Genomic DNA, 14,602 nt, shown 5'->3' on the forward strand with positions numbered 1-14,602 from the left:
TGGTGTATGCTCATTACTAACGTACAACCAGGAGTCAGTACCACTGAGTATATTCTTCGATCTAAAGGACTTGTTTTATCTTGTTTTTGTTATAAGAAAGTTATTTCCTGAACTAACTTAAAGACCAGTAAGATTCAGCAAAGAAGATAAACCTATTATATCATAACATGGTGCTCCAAAGGAGAATGGTCTCTGATTGTGGGGTGGGGAGGATTTAATCTGAATCTGTGTCTAGGTGTGTCCATCTCACTTTGGGGACTGAAGGGGCAGTCTGCCTCTGAGATGCGCCCCCAGCCCTATTCTATGTTTACTGGGATTATGGGTGTGGGCCTAAGTCTTTGCTGGGTACTGTGGCACCTGTCTGTAATCCCAGTACTTAGGAGGCTGAGATAGGATCACAGGTTTGAGGACAGCCTCAGCAACTTCATGAGATTCTCATCAACCTAGCAAAACCATAATAAAATTTCACAATAAAAATTAATTTATATGCTTATTTTTTTTTAAAAAAAATCTTTAGAGGAAGTAAGATAATGGAGGTTTAGAAAGTTGATGTAAGATTTTTATGGTAGCTGGGCGTGGTGGCGCACGCTTGTAATCTCCGAGCTTGGGAGGCTGAGACAGGAGCAGGTTCGAGGCCAGCCTCAGCTACCTAGTGAGACCCAATAAAATATAAAATAGGGCTGGGAGTATAGGCCAGAGGTAGAAAGCCTCTGGGTTCCACCCCCAGTACCACCACAAAAAAAAAAAAAGGAGAGATTTTTATGGTACTAAGTGATAGTTCAGAACCAGGTCTTATGATTCCTGTTCCAATAATTTCACCAAATCACATAATGAACTTTCACCCCAACCCATTTTTATACCTATTCCAGAATTTTATTCACAAAACAGTTACCTGCAATTACCTGGCAATACTATTACTTAACATAAATATGGGTTAATTTTCAATCAATTATATTGAGGTTTATTTTTAAATGTATAAAATATGTATTTACTTTTTAGATTGAATACAAAAAGAATAGTAAGCCAGTGTTTCTCAAACTGATGAGTGATTGCAAATTTCTTACTAAGCACTTGGCATACTTTTCATTGACAACTCATATATATATGTTCAACTATTAAATAATAGAAATTCGGTGCATCTTTTATTTTGACAGTTTGTTGCATATTCTAAGGACCCAGACATAGGCTTGGCGCCCGTCTCTTGTTTTTCCTGGTTTATGACTTTCGGCTTTGTGGAATACGGCTGAGATGAAAGGATTCATTGACGATGCAAACTACTCCGTTGGCCTGTTGGATGAAGGAACAAACCTTGGAAATGTTATTGATAACTATGTGTATGAACACACCCTTGTAAGTGTGCCATCTCACATTCCTCAGTTATGGTGTTTACAATCTTCCAAGTTTTTTTGTGTGTGTGTGGTACTGGAGGTGGAACCCAGAGGCTTTCTACCGCTGGGCTATACTTCCAGACCTATTTTTATATTTTTTATTTGGAAACAGGGTCTCACTAAGTTGCTGAGAGCCTCACTAAGTAGCTGAGGCTGGCTTCGAACCTATACGATCCTCCTGTCTCCGCCTCCAAAGCGCTGGGATTATAAGTGTGCGCCACCACGCCCAGCTACTGCTTTGTTAATTTCTAAAATGCTAATTCAGTAAAAGTACTTGGTTCAATTGTTAATTCTCTTAAGTTTTAACTTGACACCAACACCCCACCTTTGTTTTTTTTAATACTGTGAATTGAACTCTGCCATTGAGCAGTTATATTCTTTTGGGAGACAGTCTCCATAAATTGCCTTGGCCTTGAATTCAGAATATTCCTGTCTAATTTTCCTGTAGCTGGGGGTTATAGGTCTACACCACCACCATTTCTAGACCCTGTGTTTCCTTTGACATATATATATATATATATATTTAGTCCACATTATAAGAGATGCTTCATAATCACTGTTTCTGGGCTGTGTTCCCCCCACCCACAATATTGGGAATTGACCTAGAGGCATTCTACCTCCAAGCTATACCCCCAGGCCTATTTTGTTGTTTATTTTGAAACACGGTCTCACTGAGTTGCAGAGGGCCTCACAGTGCTGAGGCTGGTGGCAAACCTGTGATCCTCCAGTCTCAACTTCCCAAGTACTGGAATTACAAATGCGTGCCCCATGCCCACCTTTTGTGCTATGCTTTTAACACCTGGCCCTTGTATGTTGGCAATTTGATAATTTATACTAAATGTTTATCTTCTACTGTCCCAGAAGCAACAACTACAGAATCATATTCACTGCTGCTTTAGGTCATTAACAAGCTTTAAATATACTGGTATATGTAAAGTATGATAGGAGTTCTTTTTCTACTCATGATAGTTTGTTTTCAGTGATTGTTTGGCCTTTGCCTTTTTTCACAACCATACCAGACAGGGAAAAATGCATTTTTTGTGGGGGATCTTGGAAAGATTGTGAAGAAACACAGTCAGTGGCAGAACGTCGTGGCTCAGATAAAGCCATTTTACACAGTGAAGTGCAACTCTACTCCAGCTGTACTTGAGATTTTGGCAGCTCTTGGAACTGGATTTGCTTGTTCCAGCAAAGTAAGTATTTTTCGTTACCAACATTTAAAGTATGTACCAGAGCTGGGCGTGGTGATGCACGCTTGTAATCCCAGCATTTGGGAGGCTGAGACCGGAGGATTGTGGTCTGCAGACAGCCTCAGCTACTTAGTGAGGCCCTCTGCAACTTAGTGAGACCCTATTTCAAAATTAAAACTAAAAAACGGCAGGGGGTGTAGCTCAGAGATCAAATGCCCCTGGGTTCCATCCCCAGACCTGCAAAAAAAAAAAAATAAAATATGTACTGGAACTTTTAGATGCCCCTACCCAAGAGAAGAAATATAAGGAAAATTAACTCTTCTATGGTTTTTTAAATATATAAATGTAGTCCAGTATGGGAAATAATGTATTAACTTTCAGACTGTATGAATGAAAAGGAAATGTCAATGTGATGACCTTTTCTCTATTAATCATAACTTTAGTTTGTTCTTTAATTAGAGCTTTCTCTAGATCAAACTACATTTGATCACTAACAAATATGTCTAAACTAAAATTAAGAGATTTCTTTTTTTTTTAAAAGATTTTAACGTTTTAAACAATAGTGTAGGGAAGCATTACCTGAGTATGAACTGATATGCAATGCAATTTTAGTCTAATTATAAAGTATGAGGTTGAGGGAAGTAGCTAAATGGTAAGAGTGCTTTCCCATTATGTACAAGGCACTGAGTTTAATCTCCAATACTGCCCCCCAAAAAAAGTATAAGATAGACTTGAGTATAAGGAATAGAATTCTCCCTGTGAAATGACTCTGTTAAAAATCTTTTTTCATAGAATGAAATGGCTTTAGTGCAAGAACTGGGTGTATCTCCAGAAAACATTATTTACATAAGTCCTTGCAAGCAAGTTTCTCAGATAAAGTATGCAGCAAAAGTTGGAGTAAATATTATGACATGCGACAGTGAAATTGAATTGAAGAAAATTGCACGTAATCACCCAAATGCCAAGTAAGTGTATAACAACTTGAGTATTACTACACAATTGATGAGGCTTGTGTTTAGGCTGGGAAGAAGGGGCATTTATGGGAGAACAGTGCTAATAGCACATTAATGACTACTATTTCTGGTTCTCTTCATGTGGACTTGGAATGGAGTAAGGGCACTTTGGGAAATGAACTTGTCATCTTTAATTCAAGGGGGGGGAAATGGGGTATGATAATCAAATTAAGATCATAGCTACATTACAAGTCATATATGTCATGTTGCGTTTTCTTTGTATACCTATACCTTTTTTTTAACTGACTTTAATGGTGTTCCTTTTTTTTTTTTTTTTTTTTCTTGGTGGTACTGGGGATTGAACCCCAGAGGCATTCTACCTCTGAGCTACATCCCCCAGCCCTATTTTTTTATTCTTTGTTTTGAAAAAGGGTCTCACTAAGTTTCAGAGGGCCTCATTAAACAGCTGCTCCCAGGTACTGGGATTACAAGCGTGTGCCACCACGCTTGGCACTTTAATGGTGTTCCTAAGGTATTGTGGCATCATTGATCACTTTTGAAGTCCTTTTGGGAAAATTATAGGAAATTGCTTTTGTTCCCTAAAAATTTGTCTACACTTTGTGCTTCAGAAGACAAGCTTTGTTTTGGTATTTACTGTGTTAGTAAACTGAAAGGCACATTTTTCCCTCTCCCATATAAGGGGTGAGACCCAGCACGTTGGCCAAGCATGGTGATACATGCCTATAATCTTAGTACTTGGGAGGCTGAAGCAGGAATATCACAGGTTCAAGAATAGTTTTGGTGAGACCCCCTTCTCAAAATAAATAATGCAAAGGGCCAAGGGTATAGCTTAGAAGCAGAATACTCCAGAATTCAATCCCCAGTACTCCTTCCCACATTAGGGGGGAAAGATCTCAGCACCTTAAAGCTATTACTAGGCAAAAACTACTATTGAGCTATATCCTCAGCCGCCCCTTTTTTTTCTGTACTGGGAATTGAACCAAGGGGCATTCTACCTCAGAGCTACACCCCCAGCTCTATTTTTCATTCTTTATTTTTGAAACAGGGTCTCACTAGGTTGATGAGTCTCAGTGTTTGCTGAGGCTGTCCTCGAACCTGCAATCCTCTTGTCTCAGCCTCCCAAGTACTGGGATTACAAACATGAGCCACCATGCCTGGCTTATAATTAACTCTTGATTACAGATTTTTTTCCCCCCTGTGGTACTGGGGGTGGAACCCAGGGTCTTTTCTACCTCCGGGCTATACTCCCAGACCCATTTATACTTTATTTGGAAACAGGGTCTCACTAAGTTGCTGAGAGCCTCACTAAGTAGCTGAGGTTGACTTTGAACCTGTGCGATCCGCCTGTGCAATCTCAGCCTTCCAAGCGCTGGGATTACAAGCGTGCGCCACTGCGCCCAGCTTGATTACAGAAATTTAATCTGCTACATTTTTGTCCTGGTTGTTGTGGCTTTAGAAGTAAATAACAAATAGATTGACTCAAGTAGGTCAAAAGGCTGATGTTAAACACATGAAGTAACAAATATGTCCCCAGGCCCCCCAAGCTAGAAACTTGCAATGTAAGAGATAAACAGAATGGTAAGAGTATGTGCTGAAGAGTTAGCTTGATGGAAGAATCTTGGGATTTGAAGACATTTAAAACCCTGGTATTTTTAGTGAAAGACATTGATGGCATTGCTATTCAATTTAGTCTTTCTAGGTGGATTTTATGGACTGGTGGACTTCATTTGAAAGTAATGTCTCTCATTACAGAGCCCAACTGACTCTTGCTGCTACAACAGAGTTTAAACTTGCTGCATTTTCCAAAATCCCATCCTTTGTAAGCTTCATGCCTTAGGCCCTAATTGCTAGTTTTTTCTCTATACAGGATTGTTTTTCATTAGGTTCACTTGATTCATCCAACGCTGGATTTGGGAGCACTGGCAACATAATCAACACACTTCTACAATCTTCAGGCTTCACATGTGCTGATGATGATGTAAACCAACTCTGCCCCAATCATCTTCCCCTTCTCTTAGGGTCTTACTACATATTGCAACAGAAGATAATATTGGAGGTGAAGAGAGTAACATGAAATTTGGCACTACACTGAAGAACTGTAGGCATCTCTTGGAATGTGCTAAGGAACTTGATGTCCAAATAATTGGGGTTAAGTGAGTATTTGCTTTAAATTGCATTTTAATGGTGGTAATCTGTTTCTCTGGTTATTGATTTAAGACTCCTTTTGCATGAAATGTAAGATCAGCTTCTTTCAGGTTTTTGTCGGGAGGGTGGGTCTGGGGATGAAACCCAGGGGCATTCGACATCCGAGCTACACCCCCTGCCCTATATGTTATTCTTTATTTTGAAATTGGGTCTTACTGAGTTGCAGAGGGCCTCACTATGTAGCTGAGGCTGGCCGCGAACTGTGATCCTCCGGTCTCAGCCTCCCGAATGCTGGGATTACAAGTGTGCGCCACCACGCCTGGCCTGCCTTCCTTTCAGTTTTAATGTACTTTTTTTGGTCTCTCCTAATACAGAGACAAAATAGTGAACTGCAGAGTAACTTGAATTACTTCTTTTGGGGGAGCAAACCCCAGGCTTTGCACATGTTAGACAAGTACACCATCACTCGGCGACATCTCAAGCCCCTAAGTGACCACCTTTTAAATTGAGTGGTGGGGATTTACTAGAATTTTAATGAATATTAAAATGACATTTAATTGCTAAGTTGCATGTGTCATTTTGTTTCTCATTTGATATTTCCTCTTTGTAATACCTCCATGCATTCACTTCAATAATCAGACTTTTTTTTAACCCTTTCATTTTTTTATGTGAGGAGACCCTGTACTTTGCAGTGTAATGATGTAGTCAAAGTTTCAGAACTAATAAAAGACACAGACACACTAAACCCTATGTTACTATTGCCAGTTCATTGCTAGTCTTACTCTTTATTTTTGTATCTTTATAATACTTTGTATACAGTTACTAGATTTATTTATTTATTTATTGGTGTATAGTACTGGGGATTAAACTCAAGGGCATTCCAATTGAATACTCCAAGCTACACCCACAACCCTGTTTTATGTGTGTTAGTGTGTGTGTGTTGTGCTGGAAATTGAACCAAGGAGCACTCTATCCCTGAGCTATACCCCCAGCCCTTTTTATTTTTTTATTTTGAAACAGGGCCTCACTAAGTTGTTGGGACTGGCCTCCCAAGTACTGGGATTATAAGCGTGTGCCACCACACCCAGCTAATTTTATTTTGAAACAGGGCCTCACTAGGTTGATCATAGTCTTACTACTTGCTGAGGCTGTGTTCAAACTGTGATCCTCCTGTCTCAGCCTCCCAAGTACTGGGATTACAGGTGTGTACCACCATGCCCAGATTGGTTGTAGTCTTTTAAATAGAAAATTGAACCTTACTGTATTCTACACAGTAGATGTTATTTAGGGGGTACCAGTCTATGAATTTTTTTGGTGGGGAGGGTGGTATTGGAGATTGAACTCCAGGACATTCTACCTCTGAGCTATATATACCCCAGCCCTTTTTATTTTTTGTTTTGAAATGGTCTCACTAGGTTGCTGAGAGTCTCACTATATTGCCCAGGCTGTCCTCAAGTCTGTGATCCTCCTGTCTGTCTCTCAAGTACAAGGATTATAGGCATGTGCCACCATACTTGGCCCTGCCTATAGATTTTGATATTTTTATAGCCACTGCTACAATCAGGATACAGTAGAACTATATTTTAGTTAAATTTATTCTGAAGCATCACTAAAAAGTAATACTAATAAGTGACTTACCCAGCTGAACTGAACTTCATTTGCATTTATTTTACAGTAGATTTTTTTTATTTGGTCAGATAAAATTGAATACTCAAAAGATTTTGAAATTCCATTTGATCATTTGTGCTTTTTACTTCACTCACGCACACACACACTCTCTCTTTCAAAATTAAGTATGACATGGCCAGTTTCATTAAATTTTTTTGATGCATGGTCCTATCTTTCAGAGATCACCATTTCTAAAAAGCTGGTATTGTGACTTGGATAATTATAGGTTACTCTTGTATTAAATATTTAATGAAGCAAATGATTGTATCTTAATGATATGTGTGATGAATGATTATTTAAAGGAATTAAAGTGCCTCAACAACTTGCTAGTGGTTAAAATTTATTACTCTTATTTCTTTCAGATTTCATGTTTCAAGTGCTTGCAAAGAATCTCAAGTATATGTGCATGCTCTGTCTGATGCTCGATGTGTGTTTGACATGGCTGTAAGTTCTTGTCTTAAATTATTTTGATATTTTAAGCCTAGATGTTATTAAAACTTAATATTGTTTTCTACATGTGTGAAATTACTCTTGTTACACCCAATATAATACCCCTCCCCTTTTTTTGTGGTACTTGGGATGGAACCAGGGGCATTCTACCTCCAAGCTACACCCCCATTCCTATTTTATTTTTATTTTGAAACAGGGACTCACTAGGTTGAGAGTGTCATTACTTGCTGAGGCTGTAGTGGGATTGCAAGCGTGGGCCAGCAACTATAGTATAATCATAATTCAGGGCTTCATACAGTTATACTTTGCAAGTAAGTGGGTAAAGGATTAAAGTAGTTTATTTACATACGTCTAAAGGAATATACATCCAATCAGTGAAATAGTAATAGATATAATATTGAGCTAATCTGTTAGTAAAGACCAAAAAATATGATGTATTTATTTAATGTCAGAATAGGCAATTACCTCCCCAGGAAATTTTTTTTTAGTAAGTTCTATTTTATCCATTGTATTTTGGAAAAGCATTTAAGATTTTTTGCCTCCTCCCCCCCTCCCCCCCCCCCAGGGAGAATTTGGCTTTACAATGAATATGTTAGACATTGGTGGAGGCTTCACAGGAACTGAATTCCAACTGGAAGAGGTAAAGTTTTTTTTTTTTTTAGCAGATGTATGTAATTTTTAGTGGGTGTGTGTATGTGTGTGTTTAATATATACTTAAGTGGTTGGTGGGTAGACTACGATTTTTACAAGGACCTGTAACATTTATTTTAAAATCTTTTTTTTTTCCCCCCTTCATTGCTGGAAATTGAACCCAGGGGCATTCTACCTCTGAGCTACCCCCAGCCTCCTTTTTATTCTTTATTTTTGAAACAGGGTCTCATTAAGTTGCAGAGGGCCCAGGGTTGTTTGGGTTTGTTTTTTGGCCACCCTAGACAGTTAAGTCCAGGGTCTTAGGAATGCTAGCAAGTATTCTACTCAGCCCCTCAAAATGTCGTGTTTCAATTGTTTTTATGTTTGGTGTCATATATGAACACAGAACTAAAGATGAAAATAGTGAATGCACATCATTCTTGCTCCTTAACCTTCCTGTTCAGCCCTCTTCTTTTCCTCATTCTCCAATATCTAAAAATTCTGATAGCTATGAAATAATTTTTGACTCAAGAGTCTGATTAGTTAATTGCTAGAAGAAATCTGCTAAATAGCTAAGCGTCATGGTCTGTAATTAGAACCACTTAATTTTCCTTAGGAAACTTAGTAGCTATAATCTCTTAATATTGAGAATTCTATAATCCTCCATTATTAAAACCATACTCTGGAATTTAACATTTTAGGTCAATCATGTTATCAGCCCTCTGCTGGATGTCTACTTTCCTGAAGGCTCTGGCATTAAGATAATTTCAGAACCTGGAAGCTATTATGTGTCTTCTGCATTTACACTTGCAGTTAATATCATTGCAAAGAAAGTTGTCGGGAATGATAAATTTTCCTCTGGAGGTAAGTTACTTTGTTTATAGTTTTATTTTTGTTAGTAGATAATTTTAGTCTGGGGATAAACAAATGGTCATAAAGTAATGGATAGTTTTCAACAAACTAGTCAGCTGGAGAACTTTTTTCAAAAGACTATAGCCAAGTTATTCCATAACATTAAATGAATCCAACTGTTTTGGTACTGATGTTTAGATATGTTGGTTTAAATAAACTTGCAGATGACTGATTCTCATCCCTTATAAAAACCTGACAAGTTGTGATCTTTTGTTATGTTCCTGTTGCCTTAGATAGAAGGAAAATCTACCTCATTCTTTATCTAACAAAAGGCCAGCAGAAAATCCTTTTGACCCATCTCAAGTCAGATCAACAAAAAAGGCCTTATTGATCTTAACTGTCTAGTGTCACTATAGGAAAAGTACTGTTCTACATCATTGTGACCTCCCCCCTACACACAAACACTGTGGACTAATACCTAGTTCATTAGAAGATTAACTTTTCCCAATACCGACCTTCATATTTTCCTTGGTTAGAATGCAGTTCAGAGCCAGGAGTGGTGGCGCATGCTCAGCCTCCGTCAGCTACTTAGACCCTCTGCAACTCAGGTCTTGTTTCAAAATAAAAAATCGGGCTGGGGGTATAGCTTAGAGGTAGAATGTCCATGAGGTCAATCGCTAGTACCACAAAAAAGAAAAAGAAGAAAAATGTAGTCTAGAACCACGTACTGCATTTGCCATCTCTCCTTTCTATTCTTTTCACTTAGACATTTTTTAAGAAAGACTTGTAAGTATCTCTGTCTGGATTTTTGACAAGTCCACCAAAATGATATTCTGTTATTCTCATTATATTAGGAGGTACACACAACAAATTGGTCTGTTCTAATATTGATGGTGTTCGAGTGTGGGTATATGGATGACACATTCTGCCTCTGAGCTATGTACCCCGGTCTTTTTTTGTGATACTAGGGATCGAACCCAAGGGAATTCTACCTCCGAGCTAAACCCCCAGCCCTATTTTATTTTTTAGTTTGAAACAGGTCTCACTAGGTCAGTGAGTCTACTTGCTGAGGCTGAGGCTTACTTTAAACCTGTTTCTGCCTCGCAAGTACTAGGATTACAAGGTGTGAGCCACCACGCACGGCTTCTTTTTTTTTTTTTTTTTGTGGGTTTTTTGTTTGTTTGTTTGTTTTGGTTTTTTGTTTTGTTTTAGGTCTTAGAGATTGAGCCAAGGGGCATTCTACCTTGAAGCTACACCCCCAACTTTATCTTTTACCTTGATTTTCGAAACCGGGTCTCATTAAGGTAGTTGAGGCTGGCCTTCAGTCCTCCTGTCTCAGCCTCCCAATTGTACTGCTTCTTTGCACAGTACTGGGGATGGAACCCAGGGGCATTCTACCTTCGAGCTATACCCCCAGTCCTATTTTTTTTATTCTTTATTTTGGAACAGGATCTCACCGAGTTCTAGAGGGCCTCACTAAGTAGCTAAGGTTGTACGTGAACCATGATCCTCCCGTCTCAGCCTCCTCAATGTTGGGATTACAAGTGTGTGCCACCATACCTGGCTTTGCATTGCTTTTTTAATACTAGTTTTAATTACTTGATTAATGTGATGAGTCAGACAGATTTCTGTATTTTGAAGTGGCCAGGTAATTTGGGATTATATAAAATCTTTTCATTAGACTTTCACTCCATTATCAGTTTTAGTATTTATTAATGAATTTTTTATTTGGTCTCTGTTACGTGGCTTTTACTTAAAGAATAGCGTTTTTCTTCCCTCTTATATTAGTTAGACTTGTTAGGTACTCAGTAGGTTTTAAATAATGTATTGCTTTCATTATTTTACTGATATGGATTTTTTTTGGTATGCAGGCCTCATTTTCTCTGAGCACTTTTGTACTTTGTGATACAAGATGTTCTAGGCTTATTTTATTCATTCCTTGCCTCAGTCCTGTTGTCAGTGGCTTCTCCTATCCTTTTTCTAGGTTCATTTTTATCCTTTCCCTGCCTTAGTCCGGTAACCAGTCACTTCAACAAACCCATGTTTCTTTTTGTGGAGGGGGCAATATTTTAAAATCCAGAAAGACTAGGCACAGTGGTGCACACCTGTAATCCCAGTTTGAAAGGCTGAAGCCAGGAGGATGCAGGTCAAGGCCAGCTTCAGCTACTTAGGGAGACCTTATTTCAAAATAAAAAGGGCTGGAGGTGTAGCTCAGAGGTTAGAACAACCCTGAGTTCAAATTGACCAGTAAGAATAAAAGTAAAAAATAAATTAAAACCCAGGAAATAAGTAATGGTTGTGCTAAGAGTAAAACTACTGGTCATAAGATGTGTATTTCTAATGGCTTTACAGTGGTTTTGCCTTTTTATACTCTCAGCCCCAATGTCATGTGAGTTCTAATGGCTCCTCACTTTCACTGATAGGTTTGTAGTGTAAGCTTTCTGTTTGTTCTTTAAGTAGGTGTGTGGTGGTAGTAGCAGCTCATGATTTTAATTTTATAGGTTTTGAGTGTCATGATGTAGAAACACTTCATGGTCATCATATCTTTTATACTAACTCTGTATTAAGCATTTTGCTATATATTCATCTTATTTGTTTTATTTCAGTAGAAAAAACCGGGAGTGATGAACCAGCCTTCATGTATTATATGAATGATGGTGTTTATGGTTCTTTTGCAAGTAAACTGTCTGAGGATTTAAATACCATTCCAGAGGTTCACAAGGCAAGTTTTATTACAAGTAATATTAGAATTTATGCTGGGCATGGTGGCTCATACTTATATTCTTAGTACTTGGGAAGTTGAGACAGGAGGATTGCAGGTTCATAGCCAGCCTCAACTATGTAGGTCCTCTGCAACCTAGTAAGACCCTCTTTCAAAGTAAAGAATAAAAGGGGGTGAGGGATGTAGCTTGGAGATAGAAAACCTCTGGCTTCAATCTCCAGTACTATGAATGAATGAATGAATGAATGAATGAATGAATGAATGAATGAATATAAAACTTATTTGACAGTTTAAAAACCTAGTGACATAGCCTATTCTTAACATGCCCAAGCCCCCAAATTCTATCCACTGTGCATGTGTGCATACTCCCACACACACAGAGCCCCTAGCCATTATTTTCATATGTACCCTAATTTTTGAGGTACTTTAGGATGGGAGAAATGTTTTTTTGGATGCACATCTTTCTGATTGAGTTCCTTTAATTTGTTAACCTTGGGTATGGAGTTGATTTTACTCTTGAAACTTACTGCCCCCGTTCTTCTTTGAGCCTGGCCTTAGGCTGCCTTCCCTAAACATTTGGGATTTGAACTAGTGAAAAATGTTTCCTTTCAGCCCACAAATTTTGTACCTGCATGAGTTTGAGTAAAAACTTAAGAAAAAATTTCTTTCCTATAGAAATACAAGGAAGATGAGCCTCTGTTTCCAAGCAGCCTTTGGGGTCCATCCTGTGATGAGCTTGATCAAATTGTGGAACGCTGTCTTCTTCCTGAGCTGAATGTTGGAGATTGGCTTATCTTTGATAACATGGGAGCAGATTCTTTTCATGAGTCATCTGCTTTTAGTGATTTTCAGAAGCCAGCTGTTTATTACATGATGTCATTCAGTGATTGGTAAGGTGATTTTATTTTAAAGCAGATATATAGGACATTTGAAGTGATAGAAAATATAAAATATTTGAAAGGCTTACTGGAAGGACTAGTTCTCAAGCCCTGTTTCATCATTTGTTATTATGTGGTCTTTGCAAAGGCTTAAATTGAGGGTTTTGCTTATTTCTTTATGTGTAGGTATGAGATGCAAGATGCTGGAATTACTTCAGACACAATGATGAAGAACTTCTTTGTGCCTTCTTGCATTCAGCTGAGCCAAGGAGACAGCTATTCCACTGAAGCTTAAGCAGGCATTAACGCTTCTTTAGATCTGAAGTTACAGGTGAAACTCGTCTGGTCTACATTCCAGTGCAAAAAAGTTCAATCTTATTCTGTTAATTCTCTTGAAAACAAAATTAATAGTAGTAGCTATTTGGGACCAGACGAAATCAGCTTTCATTTATAATTCATTGGGGGTAATGGGAGACTTAGATATTGTATCCAGATTTAAACTCACCAGTTTTTCCTGCCCCTTAAGCGTTTAAAATAAAATATGCAACAAAATGGATGACTTAGTGGAGATGGAAGCCCATTAATTGGGTTCCCCGTTAAACCGTTTACATACAAGTACACAGTTTTTATACTAAGGATTCGTGTTAAAAAGTCTTGTAAAGTTATTGTCTTTCACCCAGATATATCAGATGTCAGTGGAAGACCAGTGTGACTTCATTAGGGATGTTTAGTGTATTTAGAATGTGTAAATTTGTGCTTTGAACTGTAGTTTAATAAATGTAAAATTGCATCATAGTACTTGTTGTATTTGACCTAATGTAACCCTTGTATGATTGCAATAAATCTTTGTGTAGATTTTACTGTTTTTTCAGGCTAAAACTTTGGGAAAGGGGCTAGATATAGCAAAGGTAGTTTTGAAATAGATGTGTATATGGTCTGTTTTGAGGGTTATTTTTCTTTATAGCCCATTTGAGTTTAGTTTGGCTTAGTACATTTTTTCAGTTATTTAATTAGTAATTTAAGTAAAGTGTGTGGTAAATCATTGTGAAGTTTAGATTCATTAATGGAAACTTGATGTGCAGTAAGCATGATGTTTAACAATTTTAACACCAAAAACTGTTAATCCTGCATAAACCAATTGTAATAATTAATAGGTGTTTCTGTATAGATAGAATGCATAGAGTACCTTAGTAAATCTTTGAATCACAAATCTTTGGCTGACATGGAAGATTCTATTAAATACTTGGAAAAACTTTGGGGGAGGGGAGAAAATTGCAGAAAACTGCAGAGCACTAAAACTTAAAGAAGGGCTACATCTATATCCAGAAATCTGATGCTCTTTTGCACGGAATATTTAAATTCAGAGTGGGGAGGGGGGTGAAGCACACTTATTTTCTTCGATATCTCAATTGCAGTGATTTCAAATTTAGAATTCTTTTGTTAGTGTTTGAACTATTCCCTTAGTGTCTTGTTATTTTCCTATTTGTTCAGCTTATTAATTTTAATTCTTTTCATACTAAAATTTTATGGTGGTTGGGAAAGGAAGTTTTAGCATCACTAACCTGACATTTGTTGCCAGGAGTTTGCTTTGTTCACTGCTAGTATATTAGTTAGTACTCCTAGATCTCAGAATCACAATTGTAATAAAACAAACAACAGGGGTCAGTTTTTTCCTAACTTATTCTATGTTCAGATGTGGAATTTC

General features: G+C 37.9%; 1 protein-coding gene across 2 annotated transcripts; it reads left to right on the forward strand.

Moving 5' to 3' along the window:
* Positions 1-1,248: 1,248 nt before the first annotated feature.
* AZIN1 (antizyme inhibitor 1) lies at positions 1,249-13,192 on the forward strand (the record flags this gene model as incomplete). Of its 2 annotated transcripts, none has more annotated exons than XM_080694564.1 (10): positions 1,249-1,350; positions 2,408-2,581; positions 3,371-3,543; positions 5,571-5,705; positions 7,728-7,809; positions 8,381-8,455; positions 9,147-9,309; positions 11,904-12,019; positions 12,695-12,909; positions 13,084-13,192. In XM_080694564.1, the coding sequence occupies 10 exons, from the start codon at positions 1,249-1,251 to the stop codon at positions 13,190-13,192; spliced, it is 1,344 nt and encodes a 447-aa protein (XP_080550690.1). The 2 variants fall into 2 exon arrangements, with proteins under 2 accessions (XP_080550690.1, XP_080550691.1); XM_080694565.1 differs by having other exon boundaries at positions 11,907-12,019.
* Between the last annotated feature and the right edge of the window lie 1,410 nt (positions 13,193-14,602).

The sequence above is a fragment of the Muscardinus avellanarius genome (assembly GCF_963383645.1).
Source record: "Muscardinus avellanarius genome assembly, chromosome: 4".
Taxonomy (NCBI): Eukaryota; Metazoa; Chordata; class Mammalia; order Rodentia; family Gliridae; genus Muscardinus; species Muscardinus avellanarius.